The sequence below is a fragment of the Geotrypetes seraphini genome, chromosome 8 (assembly GCF_902459505.1).
Source record: "Geotrypetes seraphini chromosome 8, aGeoSer1.1, whole genome shotgun sequence".
Classification (NCBI taxonomy): Eukaryota; Metazoa; Chordata; class Amphibia; order Gymnophiona; family Dermophiidae; genus Geotrypetes; species Geotrypetes seraphini.
Window position 1 is genome coordinate 89,432,622 of NC_047091.1, and position 24,308 is coordinate 89,456,929.

The 24,308-nt window shown below is 41.6% G+C and overlaps 2 protein-coding genes across 4 annotated transcripts in view; both read right to left on the bottom strand.

Moving 5' to 3' along the window:
* LOC117365852 (immunoglobulin lambda-1 light chain-like) overlaps positions 1-11,910 on the bottom strand; it is a 51,675-nt gene extending 39,765 nt beyond the window's left edge. The window contains exons 1-2 of one of the 3 annotated variants that reach the window (XM_033956748.1): positions 11,821-11,910; positions 11,409-11,731 (exon numbers count right to left, since the gene is read on the bottom strand). In XM_033956748.1, coding sequence (XP_033812639.1) covers positions 11,409-11,731; positions 11,821-11,869 — 372 coding nt within the window. In that variant the 5' untranslated portion in view covers positions 11,870-11,910. Of the gene's footprint in view, positions 1-6,217; positions 6,544-6,633; positions 6,715-11,405; positions 11,732-11,820 lie in introns of those variants that run through there. The other 2 variants (XM_033956750.1, XM_033956749.1) reach the window with 2 other exon arrangements.
* The window catches only part of LOC117365853 (immunoglobulin lambda-1 light chain-like), a 91,575-nt gene that overhangs the window by 47,085 nt on the left and 20,182 nt on the right, over positions 1-24,308 (bottom strand). The window lies entirely within an intron of this gene.

Below are 24,308 nucleotides of genomic sequence, written 5' to 3' on the forward strand. Positions count from 1 at the left end.
AAGATTTGCCTCTTTGCTGAAGATATCATAACCTGCAATAGAGTAGACACCCCGGATGGTGTGATTAACATGAAGAAAGACAAAGAATAGTCTGAAATTTGGCAGCTAAAATTTAATTCTAAGAAATGCAAGATCATGCATTTGGGCTGCAAAAACCTGAAGGAAGTAAAGAACTTATGTGCACGACAGAAGAGCGGAACTTGGGTGCGATTGTATATGATGATCTTAAGGTGGCCAAACAGGTTGAAAAGGTGATGGTGAAAGCTAGAAGGATGCTAGGGTGAATAGGAAGAGGTATGGCTAGTAGGAAAAAGGAGGTAATGATAGTCCTGTATAAGACTGGTGAGACTTCATTTAGAATATTGTATACATTTCTGGAGACTGCATCTTCAAAAAGATATAAAAAGGATGGAATCGGTCCAGAGGAAGGCTGCTAAAATGGTGCATAGTCTTTGTCATAAGGCATATGGGGACAGACTTAAAGATCTCAATATGTATACTTTAGAGGAAAGGCTGGAGAGAGGAGATTTTATTTTTTTTATTTATTCAATTTTTCTATACCGTTCTCCCAGGGGAGTTCAGAACGGTTTACATGAATTTATTCAGGTACTCAAGCATTTTTCCCTGTCTGTCCCGGCGGGCTCACAATCTACCTAATGTACCTGGGGCAATGGGGGGATTAAGTGACTTGCCCAGGGTCACAAGGAGCAGCGTGGGTTTAAACCCACAACCCCAGGGTGCTGAGGCTGTAGCTTTAACCACTGCGCCACACACTCCCCGAGATGTGATACAGACATGGAGTAAATGCGCATGAGTCCTTTCAATTGAAAGGAAGCTCTGGGATGAGAGTGCATAGGATGAAGTTAAGAGGTTGGATGGAGTTGGAGTAATCAAAGGAAATACTTTTTTTACAGAAAGGGTGGTAGATGCATGGAACAGTCTTCCGGAAGAAGTGGTGGAGAGACTGTGTCTGAATTCAAGAAGGTGTGGGATCTCTCAGAGAGAGAAAGAGATAATGGTTACTTCAGATGGGCCAACTAGATGAACCATTTGACCTTTATCTGCCATCATGTTTCTATGTTTCTATGATAAAATGTGATAATTAACTGAAACGGAATTAAGAAAGCCTTTCCTTAGTCTTCATCCAGCTTCCTGGAAGTCAGTGGCGTACCAAGGGGGGGGGGAGATCTGCCCCTGGTGCATGCCCCAAGGGAGTGCACAGCCGGCCACCCTCCCTATTCTACTGCTGCTGCTTTCCTTAACCAGCAGCAGCGGTAGTAAACAGTGGTGTCCACGGGTGCTCACTGGCGTTGTTTAGCTTCTGGCCGGCTCCCCTGCTCAAAGCCACAGGCATCGGCTCCTCATGTGATCCGCAGCTGCATCGGAAGCATTCCCTCTGACATCACAACGTCAGAGAGAAGGCTTCCGATGCAGCCGCGGATCACTTGAGATGTAGATGCCCACAACTTTGAGCAGGGAAACCAGCCAGAAATGCTGGGCAGGGAAGGGAACTGTTGTTGCTGCACAGGGAAGGGGGGAGCGTAGTAATGTTGCTACTGAACAAGGAAGGGGGGGGTATAGAAATGCTGCACAGGCAGGGGAGAGACATGCTGCTTTTGCACAGGCAAGGGGGGAAAGAAATGCTGCACAGTCAAGGGGGGAGAAATGCTGCTGCTGCACAGGGAAGGGGGGCGTAGTAATGTTGCTGCTGAACAGGAAAGGGGGGTGTAGAAATGTTGCACAGGCAAGGGGGAGACATGCTGCTTCTGCAAAGGCAAGGGGGAGAAATGCTGCACAGGGAAGGGGGAGACATGCTGCTTCTGCACAGGCAAGGGGGGAGAAATGCTGCACAGGGAAGGGGGCATAGTAATGTTGCTGCTGCACAGGAAAGGGGGGATAGAAATGCTGCACAGGCAAGGGGGGTTGAAATGCTGCACAGGCAAGGGGGAGACATGCTGCTTCTGCACAGGCAAGGGGGGAGAAATGCTGCACAGGGAAGGGGGCATAGTAATGTTGCTGCTGAACAGGGAAGGGGGGCGTAGAAATGTTGCACAGGCAAGGGGGGGTTGAAATGCTGCACAGGCAAGAGGGAGACATGCTGCTTCTGCACAGCCAAGGGGGGAAGACATGCTGCACAAGCAAGGAGGCAGAAATGCTGCTGCTGCTGCACAGGAAAGGGGGGGATAGAAATGCTGCACAGGCAAGGGGGAAAGAAATGCTGCTGTTGCTGCATAGGGAAGGGGGGAGAAATGCTGCTGCTGCACAGGCAAGGGGGGATAAATGCTGCTGCTGCATAGGGAAGGGGGAGAGAAATGCTGCTGCTGCACAGGGAAGGGGGAGAGAAATGCTGCAATTGCAGCACCCAATTGGGGAGAGAGAGGAAAGGAGGGAGAAGGAAGACAAGGAAGAGGAACCAGAGATGTCAAGTCCATGGAAGGGAGGGAAAGGAAAAAAGGAAAGGAGATACCAGACCATGGGGGGAAGAGATGCCATGGCATGGGGGGAAGGAAGGGAAGGAGATAGAGATACCAGACCATGGTGTTAAGTGGGAAGAAAAGGAGAAGAGAAGAGAAAGAGAGAGATGACAAAGCATAGGGGAGGGGGTGAAGATAGAAAAATGGAGAGGGGGTGAAGCTGAAATGAATCATGTGCAAAGGAGAGAAGGGACACAGGATAAACAGTTTATTGAAGGGACATAGAAAGAGGGAAGATACCATATGGAAGAGAGAGAGAGGGTGGACAGTAGATGGAAGGGGCAGAGAGAGTGTGGGCAGTAGATGGAAGGGGTAGAGAGAGGGCAGAAGCTGGGTGGAAGGGGCAAAGAGAGGGCAGATATTGCATGGAAGGGAGAGAGGACAATCGCTGTATAGAAAGAAGAGAGCAAAGAGAAGATGATAAAGCTGAAAAGACAAAAGGTAGAAAGATTTTTTTGTTGCTTTACTTAAAATCAAGTAGTATTGTAACTGTATTGATAAAAGTTTATAAATAGGAAATGGAAATAAGGCAATTTTTTGCACTAAACCCCTTTCCTCTGGTCAGGACAGGATACCATAACAGCAGTGCTTCTGAAAGCTAATTGAAAAATGGATTAGTCCAATAAAATGGTATTTTCTTATGTCTAATTATTTGTTTTATTTTTAATTTGTTAATTTGTAAAGTGGTGATTGTTAGGTATAATTTTTTTCAAATTTACATCTACTGACTTTATATTTTGCATAGTATTAGGGGACATATGTCACTGTTTTTGTGGTGTTGTGGTGTTGCATTGTATGCAGAATCTTGTTTTTGGCGGTTCAGTTTAACTTTTGTCTACATATTTCTATTTTTAGTTTGTGATTATTCCATATTGGGCGAGGATGTATCTCTGTTCTGTGTGTATGAAAAGAACACAGTTTCAGTTGGCATTGACTGCAGGATCAATTGACTGTGCGGGATCTGGCTTGTTTAGTTTTACAATGTATGTGTTGGTGTTCTAGTGCTCACTGCAGTGTTTAAAATGCTGCCTTTTCCTAGGTACACTCTTGTTGTGCGATATGTGGATTGTTACTAAAAATCATATTTTTCATATAGATGGGGGGGGGGGGGTGTCAAAAAATGATGGGCCCAGGGTATCACATATGCTAGGTACGCCACTGCTGGAAGTCAGTAGACCATGATAACGGCCACATTTCCTATTAAATTTGAATCAGTCAATTTACAGCAAAGTAATTCCAAATCTGGCCCTGATTCAGATTCTACTACTGAGAGTTTTAAAAAGTCCTTATAAATAACAGCAATTCCTGCTCCAGTTCTAGAAGTGCTTATAGTGTTATAGTCTTGAGGGCAGAGCAGTTAAAACAGAAGGATCATTATCTATAATCCAAGTTTCAGTGATAAAAGCAAAACCAACCTGTGTGTCTCCTAACAGGTCCTTAATAATAAAAGGTTAATTACAGACTGCCCTAGCATTAAAATAAAAGCACGGTATAGATAAATGAGAGGGTAAGGAGTTAATTGGAGAAGTTGACATATAGCAGATTCCTGATAATAGATGGAGGTCTAGGTATATTCCGTCTATTAATATGGCTTAGCCCCTAAATATGGCTTATCCCCTAAATATATAACAGATCTTTTCTCTTTCACAACCAACAGACACAAGCGAAGCTCACACCCGAACTTTGTTTCTCCACCGGTTAGAGGTTGTAAATTTAAAAGTCATCACCAACATCTTTTCGCACATCAAGCAGCACTATGGGGTAAAGACCCAGAACAATTGCTCGTGCCTACTACCTATGGGGAATTCAGGAAACGCCTAAAAACACATCTGTTCCTGAAATACTTAGGAAACCAACTTATACAATCTTAGTCCTCAAGAAACGATCTCTAGAACTATCAATCACTAAGTCTATACTTTGTTTATTCCATTCAATTTGCAACATTTCTAATCATTGTAAACCGCATAGAACTTCACGGTCCTGCGGTATATAAATTGTTATTATTATATATTATTATTATTATTATTAATAGATAAATTGCCTATAATGACCTCAGTCTTCTGCGATGAAGAGAGATTGTACACAGGATAGATATTTGGCAATGCATAGTAAAAGTTATTCCCAGGACACTAAGGATCAAGGCTGGCAGGAATTGACCAGTCCAGAAAGCAAAGGGCACAGAGTATGAACCAAAGCATATTGATGATTTAAAAGGAACAGTTAAAGCATATTAATACTTTAAGATTGTTTATCCTCCTTTAACCGCACAAAGGTCCCTTTGCAGGACCCTTCGGAGGGGTCGGTCTGCAGGTCCCATCTGAAGGGCTTCAATAATGGCCGATGATGTCAGCACAAAAGGAGGCCGAGCTTTCCATTAATCAGTCTGAATATAGTAAACAGCTCCAGAAGGGTAAGAAATAGAGAATGGCACAGGGATAAAGTTTGTCCCTGTCCCCACAGGCTCTGTACCCATCCCTATTCCTTCCCTGCAGGCTCCGTCTCCATCTCCACAAACTCTGCCCTCATTTGCACAAGACTCCATTTTATATTTAAATATTTTTATTAAAGTATAAAAAGAGACAATATTCTGTACAACTGTTTATAAATCACAAACAAAGCCTTCCATTTCAATCTGGTTTTGGTACAACCTTCCCAAAGATTCAGTTGCCTATGTTTTTCCATCATCTAGGAAGGTAATTGGATTGTCTTTCAGACATGGATATAGAAGAGAACCTAAACTGTGTAGCAGATGAACAGGAAAATAAGTGTCTATTAAATGTTGGAAATGTTCATGGATGCCAGCAACGAGTGAAGAATTGGTTGCAGTAACAGTAAGATGCTTGAGAAGCTGGGCACATGATGGAAGGACGCTGCAGATGGTAGAAGACTGATCATCAGACAAGATTCTGATGTGGCATCTTGTTGCCACATCAAAGGCAGACAAGACACAAATGAGGTCAAAATCCAAAAACAGCTTCTGCAATTATTTTTCATCATTGAATTCAGTTGCCAATTGACTAAGATGTGTTAAATTTTTACATATTGATACTAGTATCGAGTATTAGAGAATGACGTGGGAATTGTCCCTGTCTCGGTGGGCTCTATCCCTGCCCCTGTACTGTCCACGTAGGCTCTATCCCTGACCCCGCCCCATCCGCACAGGCTCTGTCTCCGTCCCTGCCTTGTGGGCTCAGTCCTCATCCCTACCCTGCGGTTAACTATGGGTACTCATCCCTGTGTCATGTAAGGAGCTAAAATGAAGGCAAGAAGACTCCATTCCCAGCTGGACCTGACTGAAATAGCCTTTCAAGAAGTAGATTCTGGAGTCGGTGACTCACACTATGCTCTGGGGAAGGAGATAGGGGATATAGACAGAGCCTATAGTTAGTGAACTGTGTCATGGAAATAGGATCTAGACAGATTTTGGAGTCAATCACCCACTTTGGTCACTGGGAGTGGGTATATAGACTGTACTTCAAAAGAAGTTATAGATAGAACTTGGTTTCAGTGATCCTAAAGGACTCTTGGGATAGGATTATAGAGGCAGTCTTGTTCTCATAGATCTTGCTGTGATGTGGATCTTTGTCCATGACAGAAATAAAAACAAGGAAGCAGAAAGGTAGCAGCACTGCTCTCTCCATCTTTCACACTTTATTGGCTTCTAACACCTGTTCTTTTCACTTTCTCTTTGTGATGTTAGATACAGATCGGTCTAAGTTTTTGTCAAGCACTTTATCACTGTGGTATCTTGAGGGACCGTCATACCATTTTTCACAGTAATAAAGAGCCGTATCTTTAACTTCTGCATTATTTATGAGTAGCTGATACACTGTCCCGGCACTGTTTATAGTGGAGGTGAAATGTGCTGCTGAAATTCCTGGTCCATACTTTGGTGCTGAGTAGGTGTGATGGTGGTACAGGATGAGCTTTGGAGTTTCTCCCGGGATCTGTTGAAGAAAAGCTGTAGCACCATTATTCTTCACGCCAACATCACAGTTAAAAATCACACTTTGCCCAAGTCTAGCAGAGAGAACAGGAGGAGACATCACAGGCGTCTGAGACTGAACATCTGGAAGCAGAACAAAAAAGAATTCATAAATTACTATTTACACTATTCTTATATATAATCCAATTTATAAACATTTAATGCCGTACATACATGAAAAGCAGAGCAGGACACAGAGTAACAAAGTCTGTAGCTGCCGCATTGTAAAAAAGGAAATTCTTTGCTCCCAGCTCAGATCTGTGCTCTAAAGTGAAGGCAGACACTTGGTGGGAGTATAAATACCAGCAGTAGGGAGACCCCCAGGGCTGTACATGCAAATATGATACCTGCTTATAATTTCACATGTAAATATGAAGATCATGGCTGATGTAAATATAAGCATCACCACAGTGGGACTGTCCAAAGGTCCATTAAGCCCAGTAACCTATTTCCAACTGTACCCAATCCTGGTCTGTGATGCTATCATATTTGCAAAAGAATATGTTGCTTATCTATAGAATAAGCAGTGGATTCTACCAAATTCACCTTAGTAATCTCAGTCCATATTTGTCAGGGAGTAATTTTAAGATTGTTTTGCAGACAGTATTTTTATCGAGTTTTGATTATTATAACCTCGTTTTGTGGGACATAACCTGCAACGGCTCTGTGTGCTTTGCAGGTTGCGCAAAACTCAATTGTTAAGACATTATTTTGAGTGGGGAAGCGTGAACATGTATCAGAATACTACATAAAATTGTACTGCCTTAAACTGGAGTACAGTATACATTATAAATTGTTGTTGATTGATTATCTTTGTGCACATTGATTAGCACCAAAATATCTAGTGGATAGTATTCAAGTTATATTTAAAATTTGATTATATCACTTATCAAACTTTCCAAGCGATGTACAAAACTTAAAATGGGTACAGAGAATAGTACTTTCAGACATTTTGATTAATTACAATATAGAAATACAAACAGACAGACCGAAACAGAGAGGGGAAAAAAGGGGAGAAACACAATATAAGATAGGATAGTGGCACATTTAAGGGAAAAACAGCAAGGTAGGGGATACAGATGAAGGAATCAAAGAATGATTAGAAGTGGGGAAATGTAATTGGTAGAAAAATAACCTAATAATGGATGTTATAAATTTAAATAGGAAGCTTTTCTAGTTGCCTCTGAACCATTCAAAAGATTTTTCTTCTCTTAAGTGAATCGGTAGAGGTGCAAAGACAGAGAAAATATTTTGGCTCCTTGTATTGATTATTTTCAATGAATGGATGGTTAGTAGGTGTTGACTGTTAGACTGAAGCGACCGTAGGGGGGCGTATGGTATGAGGAGTTTGTCAATGAATAGTGGAGCTTTAAATACTTGTGTTTTAAATGACAGCAAAAATTATTTTGTATGTAATCCTATGGGAGACCAGGAGCCAGTAAGAACTAGGAGTAGCGATACGTGATCAAATTTTCTAGCATTTATAATTAGTTTTAAGGCTGTGTTTTGTATGATTTGGAGGCATCGCATTTGCTGTTGAGTGATACCCATGAATAAAGAATTACAGTAATCAAGTTTAGAGATTACTAGGGAATGGATCAGAATGTTCAATGATTTGGAATCTCAAAATTTAGATACGGATCAAATCAAACATAGTCTGTAAAAGGTGGATTTAATCAAACAGCTAATGTGGTCACAGTACTAAAGCTTAGTGTCAAAGATGACCCCAAGGATTTTAATAGATGTAACTATTTGCAACGTACTACCTTTGAGAGTGATAGGGGCACATAGGGTTAGACCCTCTTTCCAAGGAAAACCAAGGTCTTGGTTTTTGAGATATTTAGGGCAATCATATTGTCATTTAACCAAAGGCAGATTTGCCATATGTTACACTTCCAAAGTTGCGCTCTGTGGATCGTGTTGATCTTTATATTTCAACGATTAAACAAGTAAAGTTGAAAGTAAGCAGTGCGAGCATGTTTTCCTGTGTAGGCCTTCACAAGTAGAATGAGATCTTGTTGCACATATGTCAACAGGAAAATTTGACTAATTAAAAAAGATTATTAAAAAGGTGATTATAATGCAAGATGAAGTATGGGGACTGAGACATGGATTCTGTATAGGATGCCCAATCTCATAAGCGAATTTTGAGAATCGCACATGTCACGCACATGTCACCGCCACTCTCCTACTGTAGTCTTCAAGAATATAATTAGAGTAGGAGAGTAACGGTGACGCTATTAAAAGAGGGTGTTTACCTTGAAACAGCAAAAACGAAACATGAGCCATGTCAGTGAATTGAACCCCCTTACCGACTGAATCTTAAAGCTAAGTTATATGCTTTGAATTAATATTTATTACTGATTGGAAACTATTTAAATGAAATAAGTTAATCAAAAGTTAAAAAATAAGTAATAGATTAAAACTGAAGGTTGGATAAATTTATTGGATCGGTGAAGATTTGATGTACTCCCCTCTTAGCAGTAATAAGATTTGGAATGCGGCAGATTTTGCTGAGATCCAATGTATATAATTGACTAGTCTTTAAGCCCTTACATTAACGGGTGCTAGAATAGATATGTGTGTCTGTCTGTCTGTCTTTCTTTCTCTCTCTCCTTGGATGCTTGTTTGTCTGTCTTCTGTCTGTCTTCCTTTCCTTTCCCAGCGGAAAGCATGATTGCTGTCTGCCCCCCGCAAACCCATCAGCCAAAGCAGCCCCCTTTCCCTTTCCCTCTGGCCCCTGACTGCCTGTATTGCTCCCTATTCTGGCCCATCGGCACGAACCGCCGCTGCTGCTCCTCTTCAAAGCAGCCTGCTGAGGATCACGGCCGGCAGTAGCGAACCTCACAGGCTGCTCTCCACCTCGGTAGCAAGTTCTTTCTGACGCACGGGATCGCATCAGAGGGAACGTGCTACTGAGGTGGAGAGCGGCATTCAAGGTTCGCTACAGCCGGCCACGATCCTCAGCAGGCTGCTTTGAAGTGGAGCAGCAACGGCAGCAGCGGTTTCTTGTCTGGGTGAGTGAGGGGGGAGTTGCCGGCGTATTCCCTGCCTCTGTGTTTGAAAATGGAATTCGGTACAGAGGGACACATCACACTGTCAGGGAACACGACATCCCAAGTGTGCATGTGCGCTTAGGGTTTTATTATAGAGAATGACTATAAGGAGTATAGTATTTGATTGATTTTTTACTTTGTGCGACACCCTTTTTTGCTAGAGAGTAAAATAAATCACTGTTCAATAGCAGAGTCCATCCTGAGTTTTTCCAGTGGGATACTATTATTTCCCACTCCCTCCTGCCATCGCCCTCCCCCCCCCGTCCCCCCCCCCCCCGTACCTTTAAGTCGGGAGCAGGAGGGATGTTCAGTCAGTTCCTCCTGTTCCTCCACTGGCCGCTGTCTGCAATGTGGGCCTTACATCCCTCCCTGGTGCATCATCTGATGCATGTTGTGGGGCCTAAGGCCCTGATGGGCTCAGATGCCTCAAGACCCTTCCCTTGTGTGGGGTCTTAGGCATCTGAGCCAATCAGGGACTCCCTTAGGCTCCCTCTGTATCCTGTATACACAGAGGGAGCCTAAGTCAAAAACTCCACCCCCTTGTATCTGGGATACAGAGGGAGCCTAAGGGAGTTTCTGATTGGCTTAGATGCCTAAGAGCCTACCCAAGTATAGGGGCTTGAAGCATCTGAGCCCATCAGGGCCTTAGGCCCCACAACATGCATCAGATGATGCACCAGTGAGGGATGTAAGGCCTTAGGCCCCTCCCTGTGCATTAGATGATACACCGGGGAGGGGACTAAGGCCCACATTGCAGTCAGTGGCTGGTGGAGGAGCAGGAAGGTATGGGCATCACTCCTGCCATATTTAAGTTCAGTGGGGGGGACAGTCTGGGGGAGTATCTTTTTTGTGGGTGGAGGGTAGGTTTTTCATGGCAGGAGGGAGTGGGCATCCCTCCTGCCATTTGTGGGTCGCCATGTGTCAGGGTAGGGTGTGCATTTGTTCAGGGGTCATTGGAGGAGGGCCAGTGGTGGGGGATATCTGTGCCATAAAAAAAAGAAAAGAAAAAAGCAACCAACCCAGCCGAAGCCATGACAGCAGTGACAGGAGGCTGCTTACACTGTCACTACTGTTAGGGCTCTGCGTATGTCTCAATCGTTCACTAAATGATTGCATGTAAATAATTTGCACTTCCATGCATCAATGACACGGCAGCAGAGAAAAAGCTCCAGCGGGAAAAGCAGCAATGCAGCCTGTTCACTGCTGCCGCCACTGCTGTTTCAAACGGAGGCATGTCAGTATGGCAGTGGGCGGGTCGGCTGTGTGGAATAGGACAAGAGGGAGAGATGGAAAGGTGCTGCGCAGGGGGATGGGTTGGCGGGGTCATCGGGGTTCTGCAAGCTCAGGGCTCCCACTGATTCTGCATTATGGTAAGTTGTATAATTTCTATTATGATATTATAACTTAAGAATAATAGAAATGTATATTGTGTATAAAACTGCCCTACAAACCCGCTCTGAATCTTCCCCCTCCCCTACCGGTCCCTGGAAAAATTTACTTCTATAAAAGTGGTCCTTGGTGTCAAAAAGGTTGGGGACTACTGCTCTAGAGGACATCTCCGGGTTTCCCAACATCTGGTAAGCCTAGTTAGTCACCTACTTTTATCACTGGGAGTGAGATATAGACTGTGTCCCAGTGAAAGCTATAGATAGAACTTGGGAGTGAGTGATCCAGATGAATTCTTGGGATGAGATAGAGAGGTAGTTTTGCTCCCACTGTGAAGTGGATCCTTGTCCATAGCAGAAGGAAAAACAAGGAAGCAGAAGTTAGCAACGCTGCTCTTTCCCTCTGTCACACTCTATTTGCTTCTAACACCTGCTCTTTTCTCTTCCTCTTTGTGCTCTTCTACACAGATCAGTCTAGGTTTTTGTCAAGTACTTTATCAGAGTGGTATCCTTGGGGACTGTCATACCATTTTGCACAGTAATAAAGAGCCGTATCTTTAAGTTCTCCGTTATTTATAAGTAGCCGATACACTGTCCCGGCACTGTTTATAGTGGAAGTGAATTGTGCTGCTGAAATTCCTGGTCCATACTGTGGTGCTGAGTAGGAGTGATGGTGGTTCAGGATGAGCTTTGGAGCTTCTCCCGGGATCTGTTGAAGAAAAACTGTAACATGGTTATTCTTCACTCCAACATCACAGTTAAAAGTCGCACTTTGCCCAAGTCTAGCAGAGAGAACAGGAGGAGACATCACAGGCGTCTGAGACTGAACATCTGGAAGCAGAACAAAAAAGAATTCATAAATTACTATTTACACTATTCTTATATGTAATCAATTTATAAACATTTAATGCCGTTCATACATGAAAAGCAGAGCAGGACACAGAGTAACAAAGTCTGTAGCTGCCGCATTGTAAAAAAGGAAATTCTCTTGCTCCCAGCTCAGATCTGTGCTCTAAAGTGAAGGCAGATACTTGGTGGGAGTATAAATACCAGCAGTAGGGAGACCCCCAGGGCTGTACATGCAAATATGATACCTGCTTATAATTTCACATGTAAATATGAAGATCATGGCTGATGTAAATATAAGCATCACCACAGTGGGACTGTCCAAAGGTCCATTAAGCCCAGTAACCTATTTCCAACTGTGCCCAATCCTGGTCTGTGTATCTGGCATGATTACAAACGAATATGTTGCTTATCTATTGAATAAGCAGTGGATTCTCCCAAATTCACCTTAGTAATCTCAAACCGTATTTGTCAGGGAGTAATTTTAAGATTGTTTTGCAGACAGGATTTTTATCGAGTTTTGATTATTGTAACCTCGTTTTGTGGGACATAACCTGCAACGGCTCTGTGTGCTTTGCAGGTTGCGCAAAACTCAATTGTTAAGACATTATTTTGAGTGGGGAAGTGTGAACATGTATCAGAATACTACATAAAATTGTACTGCCTTAAACTGGAGTACAGTATACATTATAAATTGTTGTTGATTGATTATCTTTGTGCACATTGATTAGCACCAAAATATCTAGTGGATAGTATTCAAGTTTTATTTAAAATTTGATTATATCGCTTATCAAACTTTCTAAGCGATGTACAAAACTTAAAATGGGTACAGAGATTAGTACTTTCAGACATTTTGATTAATTAGAAAATGCAAATACATACAGAGGGAAAAAAGGAGAGAAACACAATATAAGATAGGATAGTGGCACATTTAAGGGAAAAACAGCAAGGTGGGGGATACAGATGAAGGAATCAAAGAATGATTGGAAGTGGGGAAATGTAATTGGTAGAAAAATAACCTAATAATGGATGTTATAAATTTAAAGCGTCTTTAAATAGGATGCTTTTCTAGTTGCTCTGAACCGTTCAAAAGATTTTTCTTCTCTTAAGTGAATCGGTAGAGGTGCAAAGACAGAGAAAATATTTTGGCTCCTTGTATTGATTATTTTCAATGAAGGGATGGTTAGTAGGTGTTGACTGTTAGACTGAAGCGACCGTAGGGGGGCGTATGGTATGAGGAGTTTGTCAATGAATAGTGGAGCTTTAAATTCTTGTGTTTTAAATGACAGCAAAAATTATTTTGTATGTAATCCTATGTGAGACCAGGAGCCAGTGGGCTTTTACCAGGAGTAGCGATACATGATCAAATTTTCTAGCATTTATAATTAGTTTTAAGGCTGTGTTTTGTATGATTTGGAGACATCACATTTCCTGTTGAGTGATACTCCTGAATAAAGAATTACAGTAATCAAGTTTAGAGATTACTAGGGAATAGAGCTGAATGTTCAATGATTTGGAATCTCAAATTTAGATACGGATCAAATCAAACATAGTCTGTAAAAGGTGGATTTAATCAAACAGCTAATGTGGTCACAGTACTAAAGGTTAGTGTCAAAGATGACCCCAAGGATTTTAATAGATGTAACTATTTGCAACGTACTACCTTTGAGTGTGATAGGGGCACATAGGGTTAGACCCTCTTTCCAAGGAAAACCAAGGTCTTGGTTTTTGAGATATTTAGGGCAATCATATTGTCATTTAACCAAAGGCAGATTTGCCATATGTTACACTTCCAAAGTTGCGCTCTGTGGATCGTGTTGATCTATATATTCCAACGATTAAACAAGTAAAGTTAGAAGAGTGACGGTTACGCTAGTAAAAGGGGGTGTTTACCTTGAGACAGTAAACACGAAACATGAGCCATGTCGGTGAAGTGAATCCCCTTACCGTCTGAATCTTAAAGCTAAGTTATATGATTTGAATTAATATTTATTACTGATTGGAAACTATTTAAATGAAATAAGTTAATCAAAAGTAAAAAAATAGAAGATCCTGCTCTAGAAAATAAGCCCTCCGCACAAAATCTTGCTGATTATTTTGTAAATAAAATCAAGAAAATTAGAGAAAGCATTGATTCAAAAATTAATTCTAATATAGACGCGGAACAAATACAAATGATACCTATTTCCAAATATGCCTATTTTAATATACCAACTCTTGAAGACCTCAAACAACTTTTACAAAGTATTAACATTAAAGGCACAAATTTTAATTCAAACACTTCTCTCTTTTCTTTCTTTGGTCCCTTTATTCAGACCAGTGGCACCCGGGGCCCATCATTTTTTGATACCCCCCATGTAAAAAAATATTTTTTGTAATAACCATGAAAAATAAATGGTCATAATAGAAACAGCCACTGAAAATTTTCTTTTATTGAACCTCATATATGTAACCATTAATCCAAACATAACATAAATTATGTGTGAATTGTCATGACATCAGAAGTACATATGGAGTAGTTGCAGGTGATGCTTGGGACAGTTCTGATTGTGTTAGTTCGGTTTTATGTGTTTTTTGAATAGAAGGGTTTTTATTTCTTTTTTGAAGGTTTTGTAGTTTGTGGTCGAGGTCAATAGGTTGTAGAGTTGGGGTTCGAGTGTTAGGAGGTTGTCGAACAGTTTTTTTCTTTTGACGATTTTGGTTGGAGGGTGTGTGAATGGTGCGTGAGTTCTCCTATGTCTGGTTGAAGTGGATTTAATTATTTAGCTGAAGAAATTAGTAAAAAAAAACCTCATTCCACACACATTAATTCTCTTCCATTTTTGTTCCCATTCTAAAAAACACTGATAAGTTCCCAGAAAAAAAATACATTAAAATAAGAAGTGAAAACAAAGGCCCCTACAGATGAGAACATAACATAAGAATAGCCTAACTGGGTCAGACCAATGGTCCATCATGCCCAGTAGCCCATTCTCATGGTAGCCAATCCAGGACACTAATACCTGGTCAAAACCCAAAGAGTAGCAACATTCCATGCTACCGATCCAGGGCAAGCAGACACTTCCCCCATGTCTTAATAACAGATTATGGACTTTTCCTCCAGGAATTTGTCCAAACCTTTCTTAAAATCAGCAATGCTATCTGCTTTTACCATAACTTCTGGCCATTCATTTTTTTGCAATGGTTTGTCTCTTTCTTAACAAACAGACAATACACAGTCCATCTCAACAATACAAGTTCAAAACCTTACTCCCTTAGCTATGGAATCCCTCAAGGATCCATACTATCACCCTTACTGTTTAACATTTTTCTTTCACCGCTACTTAGTTTATGCCAATCTATTGGCTTTTCTTCATACACTTATGCAGATGACATTCAGCTGTTTCATCCTTTAAACCCCGAAAACACAGAAGAAATCGCCCAGATCAATAAAAAACTCGATACTATTAAAAATTGGCTTTCTGAGAATAGACTAGCACTAAATATCCTTAAAACAAAAGCAATACTTTTTTTATGGAAACAAGGAGTAAAGCTAGCTGCTCCTTTTATTGTCAACAATATTCATATAGAGTTAGTTTCTTCATTAAAAATACTTGGGGTTGTGATTGATGAAAACTTTACCTATCATGAACATATTAGCAACGTTGTCAAATCCTGCCTTTATAAATTGCGAATGATCCGTTCAATTTCTAAATTTCTTGAACCTAAATCTTTAAATATTCTATTACATTCACTGATAATAACAAAGCTCGATTATTGTAATGCATTATTAATTAACATTACACAAAAAGAAAAAAAACAGCTACAAATAATTCAAAACACTGCAGTTAAACTTTTATATAATGGTAAGAAGTATGACCATGTAACCCCTTATATGATCGAGTCGCACTGGCTCCCTATTACGCACCGCATAACATACAAAATTTTATTGCTAGTTTTCAAAACTTTATCCACAAACGAACCTTTATTCATAAATCGGATGCATATTCCACACAATTTATCACGTTCGCTTCGTTCGTTAACACAAGGGTTACTGGCAGTCCCTTCTTTAAAGGTGGTAGGTACCAGACGTCATTACATGTTTTCAATTGTGGCCACCCAAACTTGGAACTCTTTGCCACAATACATAAAAAATGAAAAGGAACTCAGTCTTTTTAAAAATAAATTAAAAACTTTCCTTTTTAAAGATGCTTTTAATCTTTAATAGAAATTACTTTGAAACACTCTGCCATAATACATTAACAATGAAAAGGAACTCAGTCTTTTTAAAAAATTTAAAAACTTCCCTTTTAAAGATGCTTTTAATCTTTAATAGACATACTTTTTACTGTAATTAAGTCATCCCTACCTTATGTTTCTCCCTTGAATGTTCCCTTTTTTCTTCTCGAAATATCTATTATGTAACTTTTCCCTTTTTATCATTATGTGTCTTTGTGTTTTGTCTGTTCATGAGTCTGTTTTTCATTTAGCATTTGAGATTACTAATATGTCTTTTAAAATACTTATATTTGTCTTAAAATGTTTATGTGTCAGTCAGTTCATGAGTTTGTTTTTATCTTGTACTTGATATTATTAATATGTTTTTTAAAATGCTCATGTATCTTATTGTAAATCGCTTAGTAAATTTTGGATAAGTGATTCATCAAATGAATAAATAAACATAAACATAAACATAAGCTTAGATCTTTCCTTCCAAACAGAGACCTTGCTAGATGTCAAATACAGAAAGAACAAGGTAACTTCACAAGGACTTAGCTGTGCAGGAAATGTGAATCTCCTCATACACCCACCATATAGTGCAAAAATGTGCAAAGGTCTATTTTTTTCTTTTGATCACTACATAGACTAATGCCACATAAGCAGCGCTGTTACAAACATATTCTGAAGGTCAATACTAAGGTTAACAAAGTTTCCTTCCTTGGACCACAAGGAGATACTGACAAACCACTGGAAGAGATCCCAAAACAACTACCCAGACACACAACACCCAAAGACCACTCAGTGTGTGAACCAGTTGAGTGGAGTGGACTAACTGGGGGGTAGAAATGGGCCCGGAGTTTGCTCAGCAGAATTTCCCAGACCACCTCTTCCTCTCAACACATTGACACGCTGCCACCACCACCACCACCATTAGGAACACCTCACCGGGTAGGCCAGCAATGCTTATAAACTTTATAAAATGAAACACCAGGCTCTTTAGTATAAGTTCTAGAATGGAGGGTATTCAACAACACAATCACACAACAGCGAAAAATTATTCCACTGTCTTCCCATACACCATTCCAAGTGATTACTTATTCAATTTTTTCAATTTTTGGGTCCTCAGCGGGCCACCACACACTCAAGTGTTTTCATAGTGTGAGGCTTTATGCTCATAATCGTCATTGGACCACTATTTGCTTTCAGTTTTTTTATATATAAATTACGTTTTAATGTATGTATGCTAAAGGTACTTAGCTTAGAGTTTTGACGCTAGCCGGGAGGGTAGAAACATCCGTCACCAACATGTTTCGCCCATATTGTTTAAGGGCTTTGTCAAGGCACCCTCTCCCTGTGATAAAGATAAAACTAAGTGTCATAACTACCATAAAGCATGTAAATCGTGTATAATAAAATATTTATCAAACTCTCTTACCGTTCTCACTATTATGCTTCCACCATCGCGTCTCCGACGAAATGGCGGTCACGCTCAAAGTAAACCCATTTATACGTCACCAAGACGTAACGTCCCAAAAGGTTAGAGACGTCAGAGGTAGACGTAACGTTTCTCTAGACAATTATTGTTTGTGTATGAAGTTCATTACTAGAATGTTTTAATAAAGGATGACACTCAGAACCCCCCTTTTTTTTTGTTGTTATTATTATTTTCTCCTCATATTAAGGACGCCCACTCCAATTCATTATTCAGTCCATAAGGGACCACTGTGTTGAGGCGGTAAATCCACCTTTGTTCGATGAAGTTTAGTCTACTCTCCCAGTCCCCTTCCAGTTGTTGTTCAGATATATGCTCAATCACCCTCCATTTGATATGCTGGATCTCATGACCCTTATCTAACCAATGTTGAACTATTGGGGCTTGTATCGCCCCTGTGGTGATACGGGATTTGTGTTCATTCAGACGCACACTGATAGCTCTTTTGGTGCGTCCTACATAGACAAGGTTACAGGGACATACAATGATATATATCACCCTCATTGTTTTACAAGTAGTGTCTGCCTTGGCTCTCACCGTGTAACCTGAACTGGGGTCTGTCCACTGGAGTCCTTCCAATGTCGAGTCACACCATTGGCAATGTTGGCATTTGATGTGTCCTGTCCCTATACTACTGTCATACTGATTTTCTAATTTCCTAAGGGCTTGGCCAATGGTCTGACCCCTTCGGTAGGAAAATAGGGGGAGTTCTGTAAACCCTTGATGAAGACTCAGTATGTGCCAATATTGTTTTATAAATGAGATCAGTACCCCTGAAGCTCTAGAAAAGGGGAGCACACATACTAGTCTTTCCTCCTCTTGTACCCGGGCCTTGTCTTTTAGAAGGAGTTCCCGTTGGGCATAACGAGCCCTAAGATAAGCTTTCCTAATGGAACTTTTAGGGTATCCCCGCTCCAGAAAACGCCCCTCCAAATCCCTGGCTACTTTTTTAAAATCCATTAGAGAGGAGCATATCCTTCTAACTCTCAAATACTGGCTAATGGGTAGACTGTATTTAAGATGGTACGGATGAAAACTATTGAAATGTAAAAGGGTATTGCGAGCCACCGGCTTTCTATATAAAGTCGTTTCAAATGTTGTTTGCTCTATACTTATCAATATGTCCAAAAACTCGATCTTAACTTTATCATATTGGGGGACAAACTGCAGATTGGGATTCTTCGTGTTGATCCATATAAAAAAATCTTGCAACCCCCCTTCCGTACCCTCCCATAGGAAGAAAATATCGTCCAAAAACCGTTTCCATAAGGGGATGTATTTAAAGAATTCAGACGGATATATAAATTCACTCTCAAATTTCCCCATATAGAGTGTGGCTATTGAGGGGGCAAGAGTCGCCCCCATAGCTACCCCTTCTACTTGTTGAAAAAAATCCCCATTGTATTCAAAAAAACTCCTCTTCAATATCCATTGAGCTAGTTTACAAAGAAAGGAGTTGGATATTCTAAGATGCTGTACTCTCTTAATCATAACTTCTTCTACAATAGTGAGTGCCTCATCCTGGGGTATCCTGGTGTAGAGCGATACCACATCCAGGGTTACTAGAAAAAACCCCCCATGTGGGACTTTACTGTCATGAAGCATCCTAAGTAGATGGGAGGAATCTTTGAGGTACGATGGAACCTTAATCGCTTCGTCCCTAAGGAAAACGTCCAAGAATTTGGACAAAGGTTCTAGTAAGCTGTCTCTCGTGTTTACTATGGGTCTACCTGGGGGGTTTTCAAGACTTTTGTGGATCTTCGGAACGAAGCGGATAGTTGGGGTCCTGGGATGTTTTTCCAACAGAAATTGATATTCTTTTAAAGTGATTTGGCCCAGTTCATAGTGTTGGGTGATGAAAGTAAATATGTCTTTCATAAGTGGACCCGTGGGGTCATCTGATAGCTTGGTGTAGGCTCTCACATCGCTCAATTGACGCTCCGCCTCTGCTTGATATTGTAAAATATCTTGAATAACAATAGAACCCCCCTTATCCGCTTTCGTTATTATAATATTGTTCATATCCCTTAATTGGTTTATTGCCAGATGTTGATGGTACGACAAATTATACTGGTTGTGTGAAGATCTACAGGATCTCTCATATTTCGTTATACCATCCAGTACTAAATCTTTAAAGGTGGCTAGGATCGGATCCATCAGTCCCGGGGGTATCCACTTGGATTCTTTTTTAATAACTGACATGTCATTCCCTTCCGAGCCCCATGTAGTGGTTTCAAAAAATATTTTAAGACTGAGTTTCCTAACAAACTTATGAAACGCGATTTTTAATTGGAAAAAATCCGGTCTCCTTTGGATCACATATCCCAACCCAAGCTGTAAAACCCCCTGTTGGTCTGGTGTCAATACAACAGTGGAAGAGAGATTGGTAATTAGGGAGGTTGTCTCGCTTTTGCTCCTCTGCCTCTGGTTTGGCCCCGTCCTCTGTTCTTGGACCTGGTGTTTTGTGACCGTGGGGGTTGAAATCCTTCTTCCCCCGACATCCGACTTGTAGATGAATCCCCAGATTCTCCGCTTGTGCCTTCAGATTCGTCCGTGGATCCCTCAAAAGCCACTTTCTTTTTAATTTGTACTGGGGTATGTTTTTTATTCCATGTGTAAACCTTCCCTGCCATATAATCTCTCTCGTCTCGTTTCCACTTCTTGATTTTCGTCTGTTTAATGGAGTCCCGCAACTGTTGTAATGAATCATTTAGTTCCTTACGTTTGGTGTCATAATCATCCTTTTCCAATTTAGTCTGGAGATCTTGTTCAATATCCACACATTTCACCTTTAGATCTTGCTCAATACTAGTGGTGGTCTCAACCAGCAGTATCATCAGGTCTCGGGAACATCGATTTAATATCCCAACCCATTTGTCCATGAAAGTTTTGTCCATACCCATAAGCATGGGTTCTTTCAGAATGCGCAGTCCACGAGGGATCATCGCTTTCTTAAGGTATTGCACCAATGTGCTACCGTGAAGCTCTGCCCTAATCAATCTCTTTTGGGTGAGCTCCCATTCCTCCCATGAGGGTTGTCCTATGGATTCTGTAGTGTCATCCAATAAAGCTGGTCTATTCAATATAGACCTAAATTGTTCTTCCGTATAACCAATAAACTCAGAATCTTCTTGTGCCATAATTACCATAAAATGAAACACCAGGCTCTTTAGTATAAGTTCTAGAATGGAGGGTATTCAACAACACAATCACACAACAGCGAAAAATTATTCCACTGTCTTCCCATACACCATTCCAAGTGATTACTTATTCAATTTTTTCAATTTTTGGGTCCTCAGCGGGCCACCACACACTCAAGTGTTTTCATAGTGTGAGGCTTTATGCTCATAATCGTCATTGGACCACTATTTGCTTTCAGTTTTTTTATATAAATTACGTTTTAATGTATGTATGCTAAAGGTACTTAGCTTAGAGTTTTGACGCTAGCCGGGAGGGTAGAAACATCCGTCACCAACATGTTTCGCCCATATTGTTTAAGGGCTTTGTCAAGGCACCCTCTCCCTGTGATAAAGATAAAACTAAGTGTCATAACTACCATAAAGCATGTAAATCGTGTATAATAAAATATTTATCAAACTCTCTTACCGTTCTCACTATTATGCTTCCACCATCGCGTCTCCGACGAAATGGCGGTCACGCTCAAAGTAAACCCATTTATACGTCACCAAGACGTAACGTCCCAAAAGGTTAGAGACGTCAGAGGTAGACGTAACGTTTCTCTAGACAATTATTGTTTGTGTATGAAGTTCATTACTAGAATGTTTTAATAAAGGATGACACTCAGAACCCCCCTTTTTTTTGTTGTTATTATTATTTTCTCCTCATATTAAGGACGCCCACTCCAATTCATTATTCAGTCCATAAGGGACCACTGTGTTGAGGCGGTAAATCCACCTTTGTTCGATGAAGTTTAGTCTACTCTCCCAGTCCCCTTCCAGTTGTTGTTCAGATATATGCTCAATCACCCTCCATTTGATATGCTGGATCTCATGACCCTTATCTAACCAATGTTGAACTATTGGGGCTTGTATCGCCCCTGTGGTGATACGGGATTTGTGTTCATTCAGACGCACACTGATAGCTCTTTTGGTGCGTCCTACATAGACAAGGTTACAGGGACATACAATGATATATATCACCCTCATTGTTTTACAAGTAGTGTCTGCCTTGGCTCTCACCGTGTAACCTGAACTGGGGTCTGTCCACTGGAGTCCTTCCAATGTCGAGTCACACCATTGGCAATGTTGGCATTTGATGTGTCCTGTCCCTATACTACTGTCATACTGATTTTCTAATTTCCTAAGGGCTTGGCCAATGGTCTGACCCCTTCGGTAGGAAAATAGGGGGAGTTCTGTAAACCCTTGATGAAGACTCAGTATGTGCCAATATTGTTTTATAAATGAGATCAGTACCCCTGAAGCTCTAGAAAAGGGGAGCACACATACTAGTCTTTCCTCCTCTTGTACCCGGGCCTTGTCTTTTAGAAGGAGTTCCCGTTGGGCATAACGAGCCCTAAGATAAGCTTTCCTAATGGAACTTTTAGGGTATCCCCGCTCCAGAAAACGCCCCTCCAAATCCCTGGCTACTTTTTTAAAATCCATTAGAGAGGAGCATATCCTTCTAACTCTCAAATACTGGCTAATGGGTAGACTGTATTTAAGATGGTACGGATGAAAACTATTGAAATGTAAAAGGGTATTGCGAGCCACCGGCTTTCTATATAAAGTCGTTTCAAATGTTGTTTGCTCTATACTTATCAATATGTCCAAAAACTCGATCTTAACTTTATCATATTGGGGGACAAACTGCAGATTGGGATTCTTCGTGTTGATCCGCTGAGGACCCAAAAATTGAAAAAATTGAATAAGTAATCACTTGGAATGGTGTATGGGAAGACAGTGGAATAATTTTTCGCTGTTGTGTGATTGTGTTATAAACTTTATAAAGCACATTATTATATTTTCTTATAAAGCACATATTTTAACTGAACTCTCTGACATCCTCAGCCTAGCCATTCACAAAAATAGAAGGAAGAAAAGTTCCCGTTTCCTGCTGTCTCATGTCCCCGGCCTGTACAATATTTTTCTTCTGCAGACCCTTCAAAAGTCTGACCAAATCCTCATTTCACTTGCATTATAAAGTGCTGAGGATGCCATCTCTCCCCAATCCCAGGTCCTAAAGTCTAAGACAGTAGCGCAAACTAGTGCTGCCCGATTCAAGAAAAAAAAAATTCAATTCGATTCAGCCTATTGAATTGGTTTTTCAATTCAACTTTCCTGCCCAATTGGGTGTTTGTTTGTTTTTTTTCAAACATCCTGGTGGGTTTATTTTATAGCTTTTTCACCCACCTTTGGCTTCTCCTAACCACACTAGTGCTGTGGTGTAAAAAAAATAAAGAAACAAAAAGGACTTTTCCTCTCTGTTAAATCCTAGCTCACGTTTGCAGTCTAACACCAGCTCTGGCAGGATACACATTTCAAATCTGACATATTGTAATCACAAAACAGAAAATAAAATTAGTTTTTCTACCTTTTGTTGTCTGGTTATTTTTCAAATCTTGTTGGTCCAAGGCTTTGGTTGTCTTCTGATAACTTGCTTGCCAGGGTCTCCTTCTTCCTTCTTTCTGCATGCTAACCATCCATCTGCCATCTCTGTCCTCCCCGTTTCCCTTCCCTCCCCAGGAGGTCTGGCATCTATCCTTTTTTCGTCTCCCTCCACAGATCCATCTTTTCTTAACTACCCTTTCATCCAGCATCTCTCCCTCCTTCCCCACCACCCCAGGGTCCACCATCTCTCCCTTTCTTTTCCAAACTACCCTCCTATCCAGTATCTCTATCCCCCCCTCCACACCATCCCTTGTGTCCAACTTCTCTCCCTTTCTGTTCATTCCCTCTCTAAAAAACACGGTCCATCATCTCTCTCCCTCTTCTCTATTTTCAGACCCATTATTTCTTCCCACCCAAAGTCCGGCATATGTGCATCTCTTTGAACCCCCCCCATTCCTTCCGTGTATTTCTATACCAGGGCCCCCCTCCCTGAAGGCCTGTCCCCCCCTTAAAGGTCTGCATCCCACCGCTGAAGGCCTGCACTACCCCCCAAAGGCCTGCACCCCCCCCGAAGGCCTGTACCCCCCCTTGAAGGCCTGCCTGCCTGCCTGTCCCTCCCCTTGAAGGCCTATATCCCCCCTTGAAGGCCTGTCCCCCCCCTTGAAGGCCTGCACCCCCCGAAGGCCTGTCCCCCCCTTGAAGGCCTGCTGTCCCCCCCTTGAAGGCCTGTCCCTCCCTTGAAAGCCTGCCTACCTGTCCCCCCCCTTGAAGGCCTGTCCCTCCCTTGAAAGCCTGTCCCCCCTTTGAAGGCCTGCCTGCCTGTCTCCCCTTTGAAGGCCTGCTTGTCCCCCCCCCTTGAAGGCCTGCCTGCCTGTCTGTCACCCCCCTCCCCCATGAAGGCCTGCCGGCCTGCCTGCCTGCCCGCCCCACCCCGAAGGACCACTCGCCCCCCTGGCCTCCCTGCACCACCTTTGAAGCAGCCCGCAGCGGGATCGCGATGTCAGCGATCCCTGCGCTGCTTCGGAGCTGCTTCCTCCACCGCGGTCCCGCCCCTCCTCTGACGTCAGACATAACCAGGGGTTATCCGGGTCATGTCCTTAAAAAAGCTTACAAATGAGCCAAACATCTGAATAGGGATCTTTTATTTCTCCCTAGAGACAAATCAACAGACGATGACATAACTACTTGTATTTTGCAATATTCCCCTAGTATGAACGGAATTACTAAGATTTTGAGGAGGCATTGGGAGCTTATGAAAGTACACCCTATGCACACTGAGACTCATCTTAGGATTGCATTCACG